Consider the following 22419-nt stretch of genomic DNA (forward strand, 5'->3'; position numbering starts at 1 on the left):
GTGACCAACTTTATAAACATTAGATCTAGCATTTTGTTATATGTAGCATTTAAACATCATCTTAGTTTACCTTTTGTGATTTTTTAAATAAAGTTTCTTTTTTAAATGATTTGGTTTTTAAATATTTTTTTTTGAGAATTTATCCTTTTCCATAAAAAAAGGAAAATTTATACTTGTATAAGGTATAAACAGCATTTAAACATCATCTTGGCTTACCTTTTGGTTTTTCTCAGATACATTCATATCTGAAGGATGCTCTGAAAGTTTCATTTCAATTTTGACCAAATTTTCCGATATTTTCATCAGCTCGTCGTGATAATCTTCACGAAGATGTCGCGCTTGTTCAAGCTCCTAATATAAAAAAACAACTTGATGAAATCTTAAAAATTGGCATCATTGTCAATGTACCTCAACTTAATTGTAAGGCGTTTAATTAAATTATTATAAAAAGTATAAATTTTAAAATAGTATTCAGTTTAAAACAGACCACACACAAAAAATGTCAAATTTAACTCTAACTAAAAAAAGAAGAAAAGTTGAATGAGGTATATAGGGTGGGGAAAGATGGGACACCTTTTCATTTTGTTTTCTCTTTCTATTTTGTAGTAAACAAAGAACATTTAATGAATTATAAAACCGTTTCCTTACGACTTCCACAGACCGTTGTTAATTCTTTAAAACACGATCAGGCTATTCGGAAATTATGTGTTAAAGGTGTCCCATCTTCCCCCCCCCCTACTATATAAGTAATTTGTGAAACAAATTCCACTCTAAGTTTTGGGGTTGTTTATAACATATGCACCACCAATTACACCTTTACTTTGCTCTTTCTATTGTCTGGCAGCACCAGCATCACTAAATAATTTAAATATTTTTACCGCTTCTTTATTTTTGAGTTCTTCATGTAAAGCTGCCAAAGCAATTCTTATTTTAGCAATGGTAGATGATAGTTCAACAGGTAGGAGGGCATAGTTGTGCAAATACTTCTGTCTTTGATCTTCAGAGATTGTGTTAAAATGAGCTTCCTTGTTCGACAGTTGCTCTTTTAACTGCAACATATTTTCAAATAAAGATTTGTAATAACAGATAGGTTGGGAAATTCTATAAAATACATTTAAACACTATTTTGATCTGTCCAAATAAATATGTTAACTGAAACGAATACTACTATTGTGTAACACAAAGCATGGTATATATTTTTATTTATCGCTTGGAAAACAATAGTGAAGATCGTATTATTAAAAAAATGAAGATATGAAAATTAACAGTAAAATGACAGTTGTTAAAAAAACATGGCCTGGATAAAAAGTGTGGGAAAGAGCATCAGTTGAAAAGTGTTTCTGTTAAACCCAGAATATGGTGAACTCACATTGAATATATTTGTAAAACAAACTGCTATGTACTATAACCAACAACTCAATGTCACCCACAAAGTTACATACTTGGTCACTCGAAGCTGGTACAAAGTGTATGAAACAGAACACTTGTGTTATAATGACTGTTGTTGTCCCGCAACATGAGGATAAAAAAGTTACATTTATTCACTGTGTGTTGGGTTTAACAGTTACGCTTATTAACTGATGCTCCAATACCTTTTTGGCAATTGACCCCAAATACCTGTTTCAGTGAGTCAATCTTATCTTGAACATGAGCAGGAGCTGGTGTTAGATCTAATGTCCGATCAGCACTTTCTCTCATCTCTTCAACCCATACAAGCATGTCTCTCAACTCCGCATTTAAAGTTTCTCGGGATCGTATTTCTTCTTTCACTGATGCGAGTTTGTTTTCTGTTTTATCTGATAATCTGAAACAGCATGGGTTATTAACATAACACTAAGCAACATATAGTAGGTTAGGATAATAAATGTTTTCATTCTCTTTTTTCCTCCTATTTGCTGGTAAATGTAAAACAATTACGGAGCTACATAGCTCTATTCTCACAAATCTGAAAGAGTGTTTTGATTGTTAAAATCATCGGAAATATGGGATATCATATGTTGCAATATTCGTCTTACCCCACTTGGTTTTCGAATGTATTATACAAAAAAAACAATCTAATTTTTAAATCATTTTAATCAAAATGAGTTACTTACTCATCGCATCTTTGTTCAATTCTATGAGCAGCATTTTCAATTCCACTTTTTGACGAGTCATTTATTTTTCCCGCTATGGTTTGAGTAGCATCGTGAATAGTGCTGAGTCGGCGCTTAACCGAACCAATTTCACCATGAAGTGAATGAAGCAAAGATCTAGAAATTTGAATGTTAAATGAAATTTTTAAAAATAAAAAAAACAACACCATAAAATTTCATATCCGATCTAAAATAACATGACTGAAAAGATGTAAACTAAACAGTTTTCTACAAAAGACTCATTTTGAGTTAAATATGAAAAACACATAAATGTATATATAAATGGGAGAAAATAATAAACAGAGCTAAATATTGTGCAGTTTAAGTTAAATCTAAAGTTCACAGACTTATACACAAGACGGCAATATATGTAACTTACCTTTGCGAACCAAGTTCGCTTGAGGAACATTTCTCAAGTTGTTGGTAAGGGAGTTTTTCCACTACTTTGTCAAGTGATTCAGCTGCAGTTGACATAGTTTCATCATACAACTCCCATTCCTTCATATTTTTGAGCAATATCCGATGTTGTTCTTTACATCTTGCTTGCATTCTATTTAACCTCTGCTTTACATTAGTGATGGACCTCCCAACTGCCATCCTTCCCCCTACACTCTCAGTTGCAGCAAGAGATTGCGAAACTTCATGCAAGGCTTGGACTCCACTCTCAATGTTGGAAATGTCACTCTCAACAAGCTGGAAAAAGTAAATTTGGTTTTATGAATGAATGTAAATATTTTTTCCTCCTGTGGCGCCGCAACTACAGTCGTTATAACACGGTTGTTCTGTTTAATACACCTTGAGCCTGCTTACGAGCTACCCCATATGTTGTGTTACATACTTTGTCACCAATATATATACCTGAAAATCATTAAGAACTCTCCTTGCTTTATCCAGTGAATTAGGCATGGAGCAATCAAACGTTTGCAACCTGCTTTCCGCTCGTGACATTCTTGATGTAACTCGTTCAAGTTCTTGATCAAATCCTTCCCAGTTCACAGCAGCGACCTGGGTAATAAAAGTGATGCAAATGTCATTGAAATTTATTTTTTTTAGTTTTTTTCATTTAAGGGTAAAAAGATTATTTAATTTTAGGTTAATGGGCCAAAATCTGTTCTAAATTCTAAGTCCTCAGAAACCTCAAACATATAGAGTGGAATTGACATAGAAACTGTGATAAAAAACATAATAACATATTTTTATTTATCTCATTAAATGCAGTAACAAATAAAAGGTAAATTAAAACATCGAATAAATGTTAATAATAAATATTATATCACATTGTGTTTAACATACTAGTTGATCATTGTTTTAACTTCTGAAAAATAATATCTGTACAAATTTATTTTAGTCCAACTACTCATTAATAAACCATGGTATAATATCCCTAATAAATAATCACTTTATAGGAGTATTCAGATAATGCAAGAATGTAGAAAGTCCTTACCTGCAGTGACTGATGTATATCTTTTGCTTCTTCGAGTAAATTCTCGGCTCTTTGCCGCACACCACCAACAGCAGTAGAGAGCGTATCACGAGCTGTTTTAGTGAGAGCAGTGGATCCGGTCATCTCGTTTAAACCATCCGCCACTTCTTCCAATTCATCAACATAATGAAGGATCTCACTTTCAGTTGTAAACAACGCCTATGTTTTGTAAATTGTTAAAAGGGGTTGTGCATACGCCTTGCTACAAATTTGCACTGTTTGTACCCAAAAAAAAGCAAATAAGTAAATTCCTAAAAATGGTTAAATTCCAAGAAGTTCATACACAGCTCTACAAATTTGCAATACTTCTTTATTATTAAAAATGCTATTTGTAAAGCCACAACCAAAGCGTAATAAATCATGTTTGCTGCTGCCCACAGCATCACATTAAATACATGTTTTAGAAACTCATTTAATTGATTTTTCACATAACACATTGCTTCAACTAAACATTCTTTTTTCGTCTTACAAGTAGTTACGTAAGGCCAAATGGATCTCAATGTTTGGTTTTAACAGTAGAGCATAATGTATATTGTCATGCATTAACATACTACAGCGATGGACAAGACACCTATAAGAGTTAGCGAACAATATAGAAAGATGTGTACTTGAGCTAAAAGATTTCACATATAATTTATTTTGATTTCCATGCACAAAGATATAAATCTTTATGTAAAAAGTAAAGCAAGAAATCCAATTTTTCTTTCTTTAAGGTTTCTTAAGTTGTATTTACAAAATAGAAAGATTTTTTTAATAAAGGATTTATCTATTTTATCAAATAAACATGCGTGTGTCGCATGCTTAGATAAATTTATAACATGCAAAATACCTCAAATTGATGAACCATGTAGCTGGCCTGTTACCAAGAAATTATATTTGTGCAATTGGTGTTTTTATAGCCCAGTGTTGTTCAAGTATAGTTTACATTTGTGTAATTAAACTTGAAAATTAAATTTGTACAAAAATGCAATTTTTTAATTAAAGTTTAAATTATACAATAAAGCATGATGTTTATAGAACCTGATGTTGTTCAAGTAGAAATTAAATTTGTACAATTTCACCCCAGGTTCAATTAAAATGTGAATTATAATCTAAAGCACTGATGTTTATATAATATTGTACAAATATAAATTTAATTTGTAATTTTTTAAATTAAAGTGCAAATTATAAATTAAAGCATGAATGTAATATAACCTGGTGTTGTTCAAGTAAATCCCTTGCATGTTCAGGATTGCTATCAGCTTCAAGCAGCTGCAACTCAGCGCTTGCACTTCCTAGTTTGGCTTGCACTGTGCTTAAACATTCAGCATATCTCTGCCGAGATTCCAATGCATTTTCCAAGTGAGCCTGAAATTAAAAGTGGTCCCATTTTGATTTTATTTATTTAAATAAAAGACTGATGACGCTATTTAGACGAAATGTGTATTTTTTATTATACAATTGGTTGGACTTGATTTTTGTCTGTTCTGTTTTTGTAGCACCAGATCCTTATTGCAGCATTTTTATGAATGAACTATAATATCTGTGCACAATCTAATAGGGCGATATTGTGGAAATGAGTATTCTATTTTCCTAATCAAACACTTAATAAACCAATGGTGTTTCATTCACCTATCTTCTGCTGATTGCACTTGTTAATAAATATAAAAGCCTGTATACAATTGTGCCATATCTATGGGCTGTATATACTATATAAAAATCTGTATAAACTTATATAGATATAATTTTGTATTAAGTTTTATATACTTATTTTAAATTAAATTCTGCTATTCCATTTGAAAACACCAACTACAAACCATCATATTCATTCACCTGTCTTGTGGTGATGGCATTTGTTAACGAGTTGTTTAAATCATGAAGTCGGTTGAGATGGTGGTTGAAAGAAGAAGGCAGGTCTTCCCCTTCTTCTGTATGTCTCTCACGTTCCTTCTCTCCCATTGCAAATAATACTCGGAGTCGGGAATGAACTTCTTCCTTGGTTATCTGTGGGGTGGTTATGTATATGGATGAATTTGCGACATAAATAGTCTTTTAACTGCTCATCTGGTATGAAATACGTAGCGTATTTCTAAAGTTTCATCTGCTATCTTAGCAAGACTTCATCAGGGAATGTAATTAATCAGAATTAGCATATTTAATGTGTTACATGCTCAGCCTTTTTGAGATTTTTTTACTACAGCTTTAAAAATTAAAAGTGACCATATAGGTATTAAGCATTTTAACTGAATAAAAAAGCACTTCAAAAGTTTACACAAGTTTCCTATCACATACACCTTGTGCCTGTTTAAAAGTTCCTATGTATACAACATTAAATCATAGCATAGACTAATCACCACTAACTTGTAATTTTTTGATTTCCTCTTGCACACTTTGTGGATCAAGCTTCAACGGAACCTCGCATTCCAATGCACTCAATGTTTCCTCCAACCAATGAACTCCTTTCTCTAAATCTCCCTGGAAGTCTCTTCTTGAAACAATCCTGGGGCAAAAATACATATTATTTCTGACAAGCATAGCAAAAAACTATACCTGATCTTTTAGCAGTTTAATTTGCTTAAAGGCATTATCAAGTTATAACGACAATGTTTATAGTGTTTTGCAAAATCAAGTAAATAAAAAGTAACCACCTTTATATTGTTTCTGCTGACTTATACTATATTTAAAAAAATTCAAAACCTGTTTTTAAAAATTGCTAATTGTTAGAAGTTTTAGTATAAACTTTTGGAAAATTTCTGCCTATTAAAAAATAAATTTTATTAAAGAATTTAGTGATATCTCTATATTGAAACGGAGACATAAGGCAAAAAACTTTTTGTACTGCATACCTCTATGACCATAAAGTCACGAACAGTAACTTTCCAATGAGTTACTATATTTCCAACAAACCTCTTTTCTAGATCACGTTGCCGATCTCCAAGATGACCTTGCAGTTTATGCAAAGCATTTCTCAATTTATCAACTTTGTTTCTCGTAATAATTTTATCCTGTGCTTCCATGTCCGAACACAACTGCTCTGCGAGGCCACTTAGTGACCGAAGCTCGATTTTGCAGCTTGTAAGTGTGGCAGCCATTTGCTGCAAAACATTAGTTTAAATGATTAACCATGAATAAAATGGAAGAACTTTGGCTTCGATGCGTGGAATATGCGAATGTTCCTTTTGTACGAAGACAAAGCACTTTGGTGTGTTGGGGTAATGTGACATTCTGGTCTAAATTCCTAAATGTTGGGAAAATGGGTTGAATATAGCATAAATCCTAGGACCTAGGGTGGTGGGGTAATAAACAACTCTCGTGTAAATCATTCAGGGTTGGGATAAACAGTCAAATCTGGTCTAGGCTTGGGGTAACGAGGCAAACCTGGCCTAAATTCCAGGTCACAAAGGAGTTATTTAAATTTGTTATTTGAATAATACTTTACAAAAAAATCTGCCATACATAATTAAATCTAAAAATCCACAGTCAGAAACGGTTTAACTAAAATGATGAAAAACCGCAAATAGCAAAAAAATAAACCACTAATATTGTGCATCTTACTTGAGACATGCTTAGTTTCTGTTCAACCCTTGTTGGACTTCCCGTATCCAACCCACGCTCACAATCAGATATCTGTTCACCAAGTTCCAATAATCTTTCCTCAAATCTTAAACGAATTTAAATGTTTTGTGTTAGTAATAATATAAACAACACTTGTAATACAATAAGAATACTGTGATAATGCAATAACATCATAATAATACTATAATACTATCAACAATATACAACTATAAAATTTATTTAATTATTGGATTTATGATGTTATAAAATTAACCTTATTTAATTAAAAGAGCTATTTTATAGATTATACCATGCGCTTGGTAGCAACAGCAGCAGATAATTCTCTTCTATTCTATTTTTAGAATGTATAACGCTATGCCTACAACAGTAGAGTTTTGGTTTGTATCCCATTTTTAGAATGAAAAAAACATATAGTGATATACATTAGAGCAACATCAGCAAAAAACTCTGTTTTATTAAATTTTTAGAATGTAATAGAATGTATAATGCTATACAGTCAACCCCGCTTAATCGGCCCACGTTTAATCGGACCACCCGCTTAATCGGACCGCTTTTTCGCTGGTCCCGAATCTAAATACATTTTTACGTACAATCTTCTTCGGTTAAACGGACCAATACCCCGCTTAAACGGACCATTTTCCCACCAAAAAATATTCTTTATCGACGATCGGAAGCAGACGCGTGCACTATTTAGAGAGAAAGGGCGAGTGTTTGTTTATCAACGATCGGGAGCAGACGCGTAGACTATTTAGAGAGAAAAAGTGATGCAGGGGCCGGATTATGACGAACTTTGTTCACCCCGCTTAATCGGACCAGTTTGGCTTGATCCCGATGTGGTCCGATTAAGCGGGGTTGACTGTACATGGTAGCAGCAAAAAGCAGCAACAGAAGACAGCTAGATTCACCCATACTTTCAATAACAGAAGATTTTTCTTTTCCATTTTTGGAATAGAATAAAAAATATAATGCTGTACATTGGTACCAATAACAGTATATTCCCCTCAAACTCTCCTTAATAATTACCTTTCTCTAGAGCGCACCATCTCACGAAAATGATCAATTCTTTGCCCGCTCTGTTGTACCAATCGATGAAATATTGCAGTAGCTTTCAATAACTCCTCTGGTTGCCATGGCTGCCCGGAACTTTTAAGACAATCTCTCATTTTCTCGATGTTTTCCAGCATTGCTTTTCGTTCAGAGAGAGAATCCTGGATTTTCTAAAATATAAAGAAAAAATCTTTCTAACAATTTAAAAACCCACCTCTTTATTAAAAATATGTTCAAAATTTCAACAATGTAAATTTACTATACATTTTGTAACAAATTTCTAAATTTACTAGCTCTTAAACAATATAAACCAGTTAAGGAATTGATATTTGGTTTAACTTATGTTTTGGTGTATCATTTTTTGCAAAACATATTTTTTCACTGAACAGTTCTTTTATAGATACCAAACTACTAATAGTTACTCATCAATTTAATATGAAATACAAACCTGAGACTTCTGCAGCAGAATCTGAGCTTGGTCCGCAGTGTAACCTGTTGACATTTGATCAAGTTCCTTAATCATGGTTTGCCCAACTCCCAAGTAATCTTCCAAATCAGCAAGAGCTTGTGAATAATTCTTCCTTGATGACATCATCTCCAACATTCTGTCAGCTTTCTCTTTTGCAGCTCCGCAAACACTGGGGATTATTTTGATTTAAAATCACATGTGTAGTAACTTGTAAGCGTACATGAAAACTGAATAAATAATTAACAAAAAAACTGCAAAACATAAAACGCCTGTGCTATTAATTTTATTTTAATGTTACATACGGGGTAACTCCCAAGTGGACAAAAGCTGTATGAAACAGAAAACCCATGTTATAACAACTGTAGTTCGTCAGGAGATAAAATAAGTTATATTTATTAGATCAGTAAAAATCACTAAAATCTAACGTAAGATTTAACTTTTTAGCGACCCACTAACTTACTGATTAAACTGGTTTTGAATATTTTTCATTTTATCTGTGAGTAGAATTTGTTCAACATCAGATAGTTGTGGGATAATTGTAAGTGACTTGTCAGTTATCTTTGAAACAAGATCTTTGTATTTGGTTGATTCGCTTGTGATTGCCTGTAAGAGTTATAAAAATTAGTTAACTAAAGAAATATTAACACTTTGGGAAATAATTTTGTAAATACTTTTAATTTAATAATAAAACAACAAAAGCAAATAAAAACTGAATTTGTAGATACGAACAATTTAAACGTAACCAAATCTACTAAATACAAAATTAAAAAAAAAAATATTATACAAAATTTACAAAACAAGCCAACGAAAAAATGCAAAATTACAAAAACATTCACCTGATAAAAAACGTTTTTAGTAAACTAAATGACAGAAGTAAATTATATTTAATTTAAGTAGTAATTAAAAACTTTTACAGTATTAAAAACCAACATAAGCAAATAAGGAACTAAAAATAGAAGAATAAATATATATTTCTTTTAAAATAAACCACAGACATTAAAATAGACCCAGTACATATATATAGATTTACAATTTAAAGAGAACAAACTATCTAAGTAAAGAAACAAAAAAATTACAAAATAAATGAAATAAAAAATTAAGAAACAAAAAATTACAAAATAACTAAAAATAAAAAATTAAGAAACAAAAAATTACAAAATAACTGAAAATAAAAAATTAAGAAACAAAAAAATTACAAAATAACTGAGGTACAAAATGTCAAAAACAATCACTTGATATTTTCCTAGGTGAGTTTCCAGGTCTTATAATAAACAAATGTACAAATTAAATCAGGCTTTGATAATTAATGATGCTTTAATTTATAATAGACTTTTTAACCAAAGAGATGTCAGCAATTATAAAAAAAACATTTATTTTATCCTTGCACACTAAGGTATTCAATTTCAAAAACATTCACCTGATATTTCCCAAGATGAGTTTCCAGGTCAGGTAGGGAAGCTGCAAGGTTGACCTCGGGGAAGGTAATAATGTCGGCTTCCTTCAGCCATCTTGTGCATTGTTCAATATCAGCTTGAAAGAGCTCACGGTCAGCAAGAAGATCCTGAAGACCATTCAGATGTTTCTTCCATAGGTTTTCAACCTCAGTGTAACTGTCTTCCAGCCCTATTGTTTATTATGTTGTGTTAATTTGTTAAACACGAAATTTATAGTGAACACAAAAGTTTAAAAAAAAATTAAAAAAAAAAATTTAAAAGAGTACCTTCGTTTTAAATTTTTATTTAACAAACTTAAACTTGATTGTAATAAAACAATTTTAAGCTGAAGCATTTGTAGGACATTCTTGGGCAAGACACCTAATGGATATTGCTGTAATTTAATGGGTTGCCTAAATTCTCTGTGATTTTAACCCACAAAGTTAGGTCTTTATTAACTCATATCAGGCACGCGGTGTATACTACAGGGCACAGGACTTTAAAATTGACATCGCCTGTTAAACAAGGAAGTATTGCATTTAAGTTACTAAATGCTACAGATTTTTTATAAAAACCCTAAAAAATTAACACGCAGAAGTAACTATCACATTTCCTGATAAAGTTTTGCCGCATGGCAGATGAAAAGACGAAAATACACTAAGTTTTTTTTTCCATATGAGCCGCTAAAAGATAGTTTACATTATGCCTGGTAGAAGAAGTAACAGAACGCAAGCAGAACCATCACCATAAGTAACCCAAACCCACAAACTACAATCACTATCACCACAACTAACACAAAGGTTACAAGAAATGAAAACCAAACCATGTTGTTTTGAAGCCACCACGACATCCAGCACATCTAAACAGCTCCTGATGGCAGAAGCAACCATATATACCTGACAACTTGCCTCTAACACTAACACTCTCTGGTTTTCCTTCATAGATTATCTGAATACCCGTTGCAATCACTTCATCCACAGTTGTCTTGTGACGAACAATCTCTTTGTGCAGCATCTGCATGACATGGGTAAAAATAACCTATGTTTCGGTTGGGTTTTATTTTTATGCAGCATCTGCAGGGCATTGGTTAATGTAATATGAATGAAATTTATTTGTATCTTTGGTCACAATAACTATATACTTTTACTATCCTCCATTTTACAAATAAGCTTAGAACAATATTATAACAATAATCAAACTGCTAAAATTACCTCAATGTATTGTTTATATTAGCACTTTGTTTAAAAATAAAATCTGACTAAAACAAAATCGGTGTTTTCCTAAGAGAATTAGACTTCGATACTTTTTTAAGCAATGTTCAAGTAAAAGTAGTTTTACAACAACTTATTCTAAGTCACCTTATGTTCTTGTATCATCTTAGCCACAGCATCGGGGTGTAATGGCAATGGTTGCTTCTTCAATAAAGCTTCTTTAATGTGTTCCAACCAAGCTAAAGCCTAAGTTGATATGCCATGTCATTTAGACAAAGTATTTAAAAGATCATTAATAGGGAAAACACTACTTAAAAGTTTAAGGTTCGGAAATGAAATTTCAAATTTCATTCTATGTGACTATAACTGTAATAAATATTCAATAATACTTTTAAAGGATTTCGTAAATTAGTGTTTGGCTTAACATTAAACCCTGCTTTAAAAGTTTAAAAGGTCCGAAACTGAAATGTTATTCTGTATGACTACAAATAGCTTGTAAATAACAGAATGCAGTTAAATATTTTAACTTTATTTTGGTTACAGTTGTGTGTCTTATATGTGGGCTTTCATGGTATATTAAAACTGGCAGAAGATCTGTGTTTTATTCACAATGATGTTATAAATATTACCTTGTAAATAGGAATCAGTTATTATTTATATTAGGATTTGGTCAATTTTGTTTAACATTAAACATTAAAGTTATAAAAATACCTGTTGCGATGTGGACCATAAATCTTTACGACGACCTATTGCATGACTTAGCGCGTTTGACTTATCATTAGCGGATGATTGAGCTCTTCGGAATAAACATTGTATATCGGTGATACAATCGTGAAGTTGGTCACGCTCTGTTGCACAGAGGCTGAGTGGTAACGTCTGGTGGCAACTCGTTAATTCACCGAATTCATCTTTCTTTTGATTCAACTCTTTGCAAAGCATCTGTTTGATGGATAATGTATACAGATTAGAATGTGCATATACAATGTTTGGATGATAGACCAACTCTTGCCTAAATTCCAGGTCTCACCCACATAGAGTAAAAACCCAAACAAAAATGCATAAATTAACTCACACTGTGTTTCTGTCGTGCTCCATTCAAATCCTCCACACTTAATGTCATGGGAACAGGGTCGGCAACTTTATCAAGTAGAGCGACCAACCATGAACGTGTTGCGTCAAGTTGACGACGATAATCAACAAGTTCAAACATAGTTGTTTCAAGAAGTTGAACTCGAGATTGGAGTTTCTGTTCAGATTCAACCCAGCGTTGGTTCAGATGCCTGGTTAATAAATGGATGAATTTTTAATGACTACATATCAGTAATAAGACTACTTCCCACCACACAAACATATACATTAAAGTTTTAACCAAACAATCTAAACTTAACAGAAAATGTGAAATATTTTGTAACAAGAAATTTTCAACTTATCTCGTTTAAATATGAAACTGCTTGTGAGTTTCAATAACATCATACAACAACATTATATTTATACAAGCATTGTAACATCTTACCGAACTTTATCCTCCACCATTTCAGAGTCATGTTCACTCATACGAGGGGTTAATAAATCAAGTCGTTCTACAAGTTGATCCATCACCCCCTTTGCTTGTTGCATCTCAGTTACCAACAACTAAATATGAAAATACCAAATTAGAGAATCATTCTATTTGAATAAGAGACGGGTGATTTTTTGGAAGAGTATATATATTAGGGTGGAGAAAGATGGAACACCTGCTTGTTCTATTTTTACGTCCCATTTGGTAGTAAACTAAATATAAAAACATTGTTGTTTCTACCAGGCATAATATAGTATTTAAGTAAATAGCTATTGTAATAAAGGTGTAAACTGTATTTTTCCTTTACTTATTAAAATTTACATGTTTGTTTGTAGTGATGATGTCTTGTCATATAGCGAATAAAACGTTGTTATTATAAAATTTAAAAACCATGTTATGGAATTAAAACAACTTTATATTTTAATATAGTAAGCTATTTATTTTAAGCAAAAGCTGTGATGTATCTTACATAAAGAATACAAAATTTGGACTCATCTTGGTACTAGGCTAGTTGGCTTAGGCTTTTAAATTAAACAAATAAAAAGATTACCTTTGCTTTTTCTAATCTATTTTCAGTACTGTCTGTCATATTCCTTGATATTTGTTCAGCTTCTGATTGGAATCTTTGTGTTAAAGCTTCTACCTCAGTCAGGTAGCTGTAAATGGTAACATTACTTTAGCCGTATGTAAATAATGGTATGGTGCCATTACTTTAGTTATGTGTGGAAAAGAGTATGATGGCATTCTGTTACTTCTGCTATCCAGGCAAAATGTAAATAATCTTTTAGCAGCTAGTTTCGTATATTTTTTCTACCAGAAAAAAGATTAGTATGGCAACAATTTAAAGAACCCATAAGGAAACATTGGGTTGAACCAATTGCCGTTAAGTGTCTTGCCCAAGGACACACAACCACAATGGTAGCAGTATCAAGCCTTGAACCGGTATCCTTTGGGTTACAGGCGGGCACGCTTACCCCTGCACCCGGAGTAACATTCCAGCTACATTAAGGTACTTTTAATTTAAATTTTATTAAAGAGAGTCTTGGTGAACAAAATTTAAAACAAAAACATTGACATCACAGTACATAAACAGGCAACTGCAATATCTGGATCCAATCTTACTTGTTAAAATCTTCAGTAGCATTGAGGTTTTTCTGCTGCATCAAGAATAAGTTGCTTGCCATTGAATGCAATCTCTCCCACTGACAAATTAAATCACTGAATTCATCATCGCTTTCAACATCTGTGAAAACGAATAACAGTTATTGTTGTTTACTTTTTTGTTTAATAGTTCTATTCCATCTTTTGAGAGTGAGGTTCTACAGTGTGGCATGCCATGGGATCTGGGATTTAGGCCAGAGTAGGTGTATTACCCTGACACCCCATGGTGCTACAACCTATTAACACTTGGTTGGAGCAATGTTCATTAGATGTTTAATGGTATCAGCAACCAGTATTGAACCAGGTAACCTTTGGTTATAATGAATGCACCTACCTACTCAGCTACTACACTAAGCTATGTTCCATAGTTAGCATAGTTCAGAATTACAAAATAAATGCAAAGAAGCTACATAATAGGGTGGGGAAAAATGGGACACCTTTTTATTCTATTTAATGGTCATATTTGTTAGTAAACAAAGAAAATTTCAAGAATTATAAAACCGTATCCTCACGACTCATATAGACCTTTGTTAACTGTTTAAAACGATCTGTATTATTGAATATTATGTGCTAAAGGTGTCTCATCTTCCCTCACCCTACTATACATACTACATATATACACTTTACAAACCTTGCCCTATTAAGCTTGCATATTTCTGCTCAATGATCATGATGACTGATTTCTTGTCACGAAGTTCATCATAGATATTCCGGCACTTCGTAGCATGCTCTTTAGCTGCTACTGATGAAGCTTCAGCATGAGCATCTTCAAGTTTATGAATGGTGGCTTCAGTAGCGCATAACCAATCCTGTTTTAGAAGGTGTAGTAAACAGGTGTACATTTGCAGAATAAATCTTTAAATTTTAGAATAAATCTTTATCAGATTAAAACCGTTTCAGATTTCAGAAAAAGGAATAAAATATGTAGAAGGCATAGATTACCGGTTATACTGCAAGGTCCAGATCCTATATTTTTATATAAGCCCTATTACAATATACATACTGTAAAGCTTTACCTTAAAACTAATTTACCTTAAATTCTTGTTGCAGGTCTGTAGTTTTCTGCCACTCCATTTCTATGTCTTTTGCCTTCTCTAACAGAAGTTCTAATTCATCTTTAAACTGAATAAACTTTGTAGCCAATGAAGGGCCTTCCTCTGAAGCACGGGAAACGGCATCATCAATTAAAAGCTCTTTTCCTGAGAAAATATATAAAAAGTCACAAAACGAAAAAATAGCAAGGCAAAAAACTAAAGTTGACAAATTTGGCCACAAAGGGTATTCTTTTCTGCAAGCTGGAATTAGGATAAAAGTGATCAAAAGAATTAAGTGGTAGAAAATATGTCACCGACAAAAAAAGTCTAATGAACTACATTTTACGAGATATACTTTACCAAAAAATGGTATCATCAGTCTCTTATTCAACTATCAGAAATAATTATATGCTTTAAGTTAGGATTTTTAGGAGGCTTATAATAAAAGCTTAATAAAGTTTACCAAACTTTGTAAAAACAGAACCACAACTCAATACCTTTAACTTCTTCCAATGCGATTGTTATATCTTTCACACGCTGCCTTGCATCATATAGACTGGTAGGAGGGTAGGCATTTGCTACAAGCACTGCTGATCTACTTTCACCCAACCACGCATCAAGTTGTCCAATCCGAAGACTCAAATCATGTTTACGGTGAACTATGTCAGTTATTCTCTTCAAAAGTTGGGAAGCAGCGTCTTTAACACTATCGTATGTCGCCTGTTTATAGACACAATATAAAAGTTTTGTTTAATGTGTAAGAGTGTTCAGAAGCATCAAGTTTAATGCTAGTGTTTTGATAAATCAGAGCTTATCAAACTATATGCTGTATCTTACATTGCCTGTATGCATATCAAGATAACATAAAAATGGAGATTATTTTTATTAAAGGTTAAACATAAAGTTAGTATACAGTAATTCAAAGCAGCTTAACTTTAGCATTTAAAGTAATAACTTTTCGCAGTGTTTTAACATTAACAATAAAACGAGGTCATAATGAAAAAATTCTAAATGAAATTGCAATTCTTCTATGAAGTATAGACAGTTCCAAATGATTTGAGAAATTAAAAAATTATTAAAATTAAAATCATATTTTTAAAACTACATTTGTCTTTTTTGATCTGGTAAAGTATTTTTACCTGCCTAAGATTACATGCAAACTAATGAAGTGTTGTAACAACCAACCTGAAGACTTGAGATTTGGTTTTGTATCACAACATCCAATGGTGCTTTGTGGTCCTCACCATACTCATTGAGGAGCTTCTTCCCAAGTGCGGATGTTGCTTGAACTTCACTCTTGAAGTTGGCGATTTCTTCCTGGACTCCAGTGTACTCCCGGAGCTGATCTTCAAGATCGGATGGAGGAAAAGAGTCCGAGGCGATATCCTGGGAAGATGCAGCCATAATCTGGGAAGATTTACTGAGAAGCCACTTCTCAGCAGATTGAACAGCATCATGATACTCCTGATGTGTCTTCACCTGTGTTTAATATTTATATGTGTAATGTATAGTAACAAAGGTGTATAAAACATGTCTTTTCTGTCCAGTCTTAATATAAACATGACAGCACATATGTAGGATACGATTTTTATTTTAAATGTTTAGGTTTAAAAACTAAGACCATCTTCAATGATGTAAGAAATTAAAATGAACAACTAAAATGAAAACACCAATAAAAGGTGCAAACAAATGTATACCAACTTATGGAGGCAGAGATAGTTAAACATATATTCCCAAATATATAACAACTTAAACACTTAAAAACTCAACCTATTACCTTTGCCTTTAACTCATCCACTCTTTGTTGGCTCATTGACATTACCCTCTCAAATTTCTCATTGATTTGTTCAATAATTCGGGATTCGCTTGGTTGTGTGAGACGTGCTGCTTTCACATCAATGTCTTGCAATGCTTCCTTGTGTTTCTTTATTTCTTCTTGATATCCAATGTATCTGGGGAACACATTGGTTGTTGTAAAAAAAAGAATGAATGTAACTTACTTAGTGTAGCGAGATGGTGCATTACAGTAGTTATAACAAAGGTGTCCTGTTTCATTCACCTTGTGCCTGCTTACAAGTTACCACGTATGTAACTTATTTATCCTCGCATGGCGGGGAAACGACAGTCGTTATAACACGGGTGTTCTGTTTTATACACATTTGGCCGACTTACGAGTTACCACGCATGTAACTTTATAGGACATTGTCAGTCAACAATAGAAACTAAAGGTATTGTTTATAAACATAAAAAAAAATATGTAAAATATAAAAAGTGTAATTTGGGTTCTATTCTTTCAGATTCACAAAAAAATGGTTTCATAAAAATACCTTGCTAGCTGTGCTTTCTTTTCAAACAGTTCGTATTTAATCTCCGGCTTGACTTCAATCTTTGATGAAATTTCTTCCAACCACTGTTTTAATGATTCAGTAGAGCTCTCATACTCCACCTGGTGGTGAAGGGTACGACGAAGCAACCTCAGTGAGGATTGTATCCTTGTGTATAGATCCTGAGATAGTATCATATAACAAGAATGAATAAATAAAACTTTTTTATTGTGGTGGGGCAGCGCAATGGTATATCGTTGGAACACAAGTGTTCCATTTTATACACCTGTTGCTTGTTTTCAGGTTACGACATTTGTAACTTGGTGGGTGATTAATATTTTTATCTTATTTATGGCTAAAAATTTAGACAACCCATAAGGGACCACTCTGTAGAACAATTTGTTAGAGCAATTGTCGCTAGGCATCTTGCCCAAAGACACATGCACACAACACAATGGTAGCAGCATCGAGTCTCAACCAGTTAACTATGGGAGTTTGTGTTTTATAACTTGTTATTAACCTGGAAATCATCATGTTGATTAGCAATCTGTTCTCTCATATCAGGTTGATGTTCACTCTCAATAACCAACAACAGTTTGCTTGACTTATCGGCAATTTGTGACAGAATAAGTTTCTTTGCTTCAAACTCAACAAGCAGGTCTCCAAGCTTTGAACAACTTTCCTAAAAGGAATAAAAACATTAACATATTTTTTTATTTCTTTTAATGCTTTGTTGTATAATCTTTTCTGAAGGTGCCTCACTTTTTGCAATATAACCAGGAAACATATAATCAGAAAACAGGCAGATATTATTTATATTTAAAATCGTTGGATAAATTTTGGAAATTCAATGCTTTATTTCTTAAATTATAACAGCCGTTTAACAGTGTACATTGTCTAGCCAATACGGTATTCAGGCTATATCATATGAATGGGCTGTCATGCCTATATTAAGACCAGAAAAACCTTTGTTTTATGCACAAAAGTAAATCGTTTAAGAGGATTCTATTATTACTTGTGTATTTTCTGAATGCAGATTTTCAGGTAGAGTGTGCACCACAAATCTTTCTGATGCATTCGTCAACCACTGGTCAAATGAATCACTCTGTTCCTGGTAATCTCCTTGTAGTTGAAGAGTTGCTGAACATGATCTCAACTTATCTTTGCTTCTCATCATCAAAGATTGATATCGAGAACTCAATTCAGCAACCTGTTCATGTTACAAGGGTAATTATAGATAGTACTGTGTGGTAAGATGAGACACCTTTAGCACATAATATTCAAATATCCTGTTTGTGGTTAGTTATATATTTGCTGTTGCCACCAAGAATATTGTAAGTCTAGAAAAAGGATTTTTTTCACTCAAAAGGTATTTTTCAGAAAAAAGAGTAAAGGTCAGATTAAAAAAGGTGATTAAACATAAAACAACATATGCAGAAATGGCAAACTCATTAATATTTGTTTGCAACTTGTTTGTGTTACTAGTGTCAATATTCATGTAGTTATATTTGTAAAAAGGCTAAAAGTTTACATTGTTAAAATATTTTCAAAAGCAAAAAAAAAAAAAAAAAATTCTGAAAAGAAATATTCAATATTATTTTTTGTCCATACCTGTTTGCTCATACTTCCATCAGATGGCGCACAAGAGTCAACCAATATCTGTGCAGCTTTGTTCAGTTTTTCCAACTTGTTCTGATTTGCTACAATTTCTTCGCTGTATAATCTGTAACGCTGAACTGATTCTTTGTTCTCTTCATAGTTGCTTGTCAAGAATATCTGAGAATAGCATTTTTGTTTGATAAATTAGTCTTACATATATACTGAATATAAGGACCTTATTCTCAATTGTATACTAAGTATATGTCCACCTTATACTCATATGGGTAAAGCAAGTATATAACACCCATATCTCTTTACCATTTACATAATACACTTCAAGTACTATCAAACATAAGTACTTCTCTTCGTTTTTAAATAACATGATCTTCGCTACCATTTTCGAATAGACAAATAAAGTTATTTTATCTATATATGTTATTGCCACAAGAAGGAACCTGAGAATCTGGACATTGTTCCATTGCGTTTATCCAGTCGACAAACTCAGCACTAATCTTCTCGTATTTTTCCGTTTCATCCAAAATCTTCTCGGTACGATTGATCGCAGATGAGAGCGAGGTCCGATAAGAGCTCCACTCCTCTCGAAGATTCTGTTTATCAATGATTATCAACAAGAAGAAAACAATCTTATGATAATGTTACTTTCATATTAAAATTACCAAGTACTAAAATAGAAAAAGAAAGTCTTTTATAATATATTTAGATTCTGTTACTTTCAAATTTAGGATCCAAAGTCCACACAAGTAAAGTAAGTGTTATATCATTTTTTTCTGCGACACAATTGTGAGGAATTCTATATTTATACTTAACATTTTTTAACATTACATTGCCCTTATGTATGAGGCTAACAATTTTAAGCAACACCAATAATAAGATGTATTCAGTATGTTTCATTTAACATTACATTACTCTTGTCTATGAGGCTGTCAATTATAATCAAGTACAACAATAAGATGTATACAGTATGTTAACCTGTAGCTGAAGTTTAACCGTTTTATCTCCCGTGCTTTTCTTCCCAGCATTGAATGCTTGCTTTAATTTTTCTTCTCCTTCTGGTATTTCTGCTTCAATAGATTTTAATTTCTGCAAAAAGGGGACATATAAATACTAAAATATTTAAACAAGCATATATTTTAAACTAAATTTTTTGTGCTTTAGGTTTAAAATTGTGCTTTAGTTTAAAACAAAATATTACAAAATCTTTAATACAAATTTTAAAAAACAATTTAACAAATACATATTTTAAAGCAGTACCTTTAAAGAAAAAAAGCATCTTTTAAAAGTTAAAAAAATAAAAGTACAAATTAATCTTTGCTACTCCAATAAAAAAAAATGTTTTGCAAAACTAAAAAGATCTATTAAAGCTTCAGTAAATCTAAAACATTCTATTCTATTGTTCTATGTAGGCCATTGAACCCGAGATTTGGACCAGGCTAAGCCTATTGCCCCCAAAATCTGAGATATATCCAAACCTTTAAATTTTCTTTCATTAACTCAACTCCACTTGATTCATCCCCAAGTTTAAATAACTCAACAGGTTTCCCAGAAAACCAGTCAGTGAATACATGGAGAGCCTCGTGGTAGGACTTGGTGGATTCTGCAACACTTTCAGCTTCATTTAAGAGTTCTGAAAGTAGGAAAACGTGTGGTTAGTGACTTTAGTAATGAATCTTCCAGTTTCACTCTTTTTTGTGTTTCAGTATCATTGAAATATTTGTATTTATCTAAGTTATTATTGCCAAAGCTAATAAGCTAATATTGAATTGTTGCTCCACGCAATAAATAAGTTATATTCGTTCATTCATTATCCAAACATTTGATTTTACTCAGGCTAATAATGCCAAAAGCTGAAATTGAATGTTACATATGTTGTAACTCATATTATTTACATTGGCCTGGTAGCAGAAGTATAATATAATCACAATTGGTTAATACATGCGAGTACGAGGTGTATGAAACAAAACACCCGTGTTTTAACGATCTTGCCCCATCATATAAGGATAAAGTAAGTTACATACGTGGTAACTCATAAGCGGGCACGAGGTGTATGAAACAGAACACTCGTTTTATACAGACTGTCATTGCCCCGCCAAGCTAGGATAAATACGCTACAATATACATTCCTTCAAAAGTCTATTTACCTTGTGCCATGTTTAACACTTCTTGATATAGATCACGTAACTCAGCTGTATCCACCCTTGTTCCCCCAGCATCACCCGTCAAGCCAGCCACATTGTTTGCACATTGCTGAACTTTCTCTATTGCTGAGGACTTGAGTTTTATATCTCTGTATAATGATCGGTATTTCTCGAGATCACTGAAGGTAGATTCAGATGATAAGTTCTGAAAGAAAAAATACATTAATAAATTACATAATTTTTTAGCAACTAGTTATTTTTTTAAGCAAATAAAATATAAGCTTGTAGGCCAACGCTTAGAAACGTCGTTACATTAATAAACTACATAATTAACTAACTATTTAGCCAAGCAGCTGATTATACAAGTTGGTAGGTCAGTGCTTGGTGTTATTTGCTTGTATTGTAACTGAAAGATACTGGTTTTGATGGTCAACACTGATTAAAAAAAGGCCCCGGGAAAGAGAGACGTTGCTAAAACCCAATACTCAGCAATGGTTTTAACACCGTGGGTGTCGGATAATGAGCCAACTCCAGCATAAGTCTTAGATCACATTGTGCAAGAGAAACATTGCTTAAACCCGATAGTCCAGAAAACACCCTGGTATCAAGTGTAATGAGCCAACTTTGGTATAAATCTCAGGTGGCGTGACGTGCCACGCTGTAAGACCTCAGCCACATAGACCAACAAAAACTTATTACCTGATTCAATCTTTCAGCTTTTTCACTTTGAATATTATTTGCAGCTTGTTCCAACCATGACTGTGCACTTTTTACTGCTGTGTCATATTCTTCCCACAACTCAATTCCAGTGGTCAGTTTTGTTCTATTTGTTTAATTAAATTGTTGAATAAATAGATTAATGTATCTTATTTATCTTCAAATAGCGGGAAAACGACAGTTGTCATAACAAGAGTGTTCTGTTTAAAACCTCTCGTGCTCGCCTAAGAGTTACCACGTATGTAGTATTTTTAGTGTATGGATGCTAACCAATGGGTTGAGGCAATGGAAGAAAAGTATTTTGCCCAAAGACATATAAGCTCGCAATAGTAGTAGGGTCTTTCCTCAAACCTGTACCTTCTTGGTTAAAGGCAGACACTGTGCCAGGCCAACCACTGTGCATCAGACAGACACAGTAAAACACAAAGTGTCTTGAACCAATATCCTATTGGTTGGAGGCAGACACAATAATTACCGCACCGGACAGACACGGTAACAACAAATCAGAATTATAATATTTCTATGTAAGACCTTGTTTCA

General features: G+C 32.8%; 2 protein-coding genes across 6 annotated transcripts in view; both read right to left on the bottom strand.

The window, feature by feature from the left end:
- Positions 1–2617, bottom strand: part of LOC113474145 (nesprin-1-like) — a 28539-nt gene extending 25922 nt beyond the window's left edge. For all 5 annotated transcript variants that reach the window (XM_026833959.1, XM_026833960.1, XM_026833963.1 and 2 more), the window contains exons 1-5: positions 2512–2617; positions 2094–2249; positions 1618–1804; positions 879–1049; positions 217–351 (exon numbers count right to left, since the gene is read on the bottom strand). In XM_026833959.1, coding sequence (XP_026689760.1) covers positions 217–351; positions 879–1049; positions 1618–1804; positions 2094–2249; positions 2512–2606 — 744 coding nt within the window. In that variant the 5' untranslated portion in view covers positions 2607–2617. The remainder of the gene's footprint in view (positions 1–216; positions 352–878; positions 1050–1617; positions 1805–2093; positions 2250–2511) is intronic.
- Positions 2618–2737: 120 nt separating this feature from the next.
- LOC100181629 (nesprin-1) overlaps positions 2738–22419 on the bottom strand; it is a 108649-nt gene continuing 88967 nt past the window's right edge. Inside the window, exons 71-103 of the mRNA XM_026833916.1 lie at positions 21862–21985; positions 21166–21367; positions 20497–20651; positions 19997–20107; positions 19462–19614; positions 19019–19183; positions 18423–18617; positions 17928–18089; positions 17411–17589; positions 16861–17035; positions 16269–16562; positions 15581–15803; positions 15082–15248; positions 14681–14858; positions 14011–14131; positions 13439–13544; positions 12844–12962; positions 12403–12610; positions 12042–12269; positions 11478–11576; positions 11016–11133; positions 10104–10309; positions 9147–9289; positions 8666–8855; positions 8194–8387; positions 7150–7255; positions 6502–6689; positions 5956–6094; positions 5428–5598; positions 4810–4962; positions 3577–3774; positions 2971–3137; positions 2738–2825 (exon numbers count right to left, since the gene is read on the bottom strand). Of these exons, the coding sequence (XP_026689717.1) occupies positions 2738–2825; positions 2971–3137; positions 3577–3774; positions 4810–4962; positions 5428–5598; positions 5956–6094; positions 6502–6689; positions 7150–7255; positions 8194–8387; positions 8666–8855; positions 9147–9289; positions 10104–10309; positions 11016–11133; positions 11478–11576; positions 12042–12269; positions 12403–12610; positions 12844–12962; positions 13439–13544; positions 14011–14131; positions 14681–14858; positions 15082–15248; positions 15581–15803; positions 16269–16562; positions 16861–17035; positions 17411–17589; positions 17928–18089; positions 18423–18617; positions 19019–19183; positions 19462–19614; positions 19997–20107; positions 20497–20651; positions 21166–21367; positions 21862–21985 (5425 nt within the window). The remainder of the gene's footprint in view (positions 2826–2970; positions 3138–3576; positions 3775–4809; positions 4963–5427; positions 5599–5955; positions 6095–6501; positions 6690–7149; positions 7256–8193; positions 8388–8665; positions 8856–9146; positions 9290–10103; positions 10310–11015; positions 11134–11477; positions 11577–12041; positions 12270–12402; positions 12611–12843; positions 12963–13438; positions 13545–14010; positions 14132–14680; positions 14859–15081; positions 15249–15580; positions 15804–16268; positions 16563–16860; positions 17036–17410; positions 17590–17927; positions 18090–18422; positions 18618–19018; positions 19184–19461; positions 19615–19996; positions 20108–20496; positions 20652–21165; positions 21368–21861; positions 21986–22419) is intronic.

Source organism: Ciona intestinalis, chromosome 3 (genome assembly GCF_000224145.3).
Source record: "Ciona intestinalis chromosome 3, KH, whole genome shotgun sequence".
Lineage (NCBI taxonomy): Eukaryota > Metazoa > Chordata > Ascidiacea > Phlebobranchia > Cionidae > Ciona > Ciona intestinalis.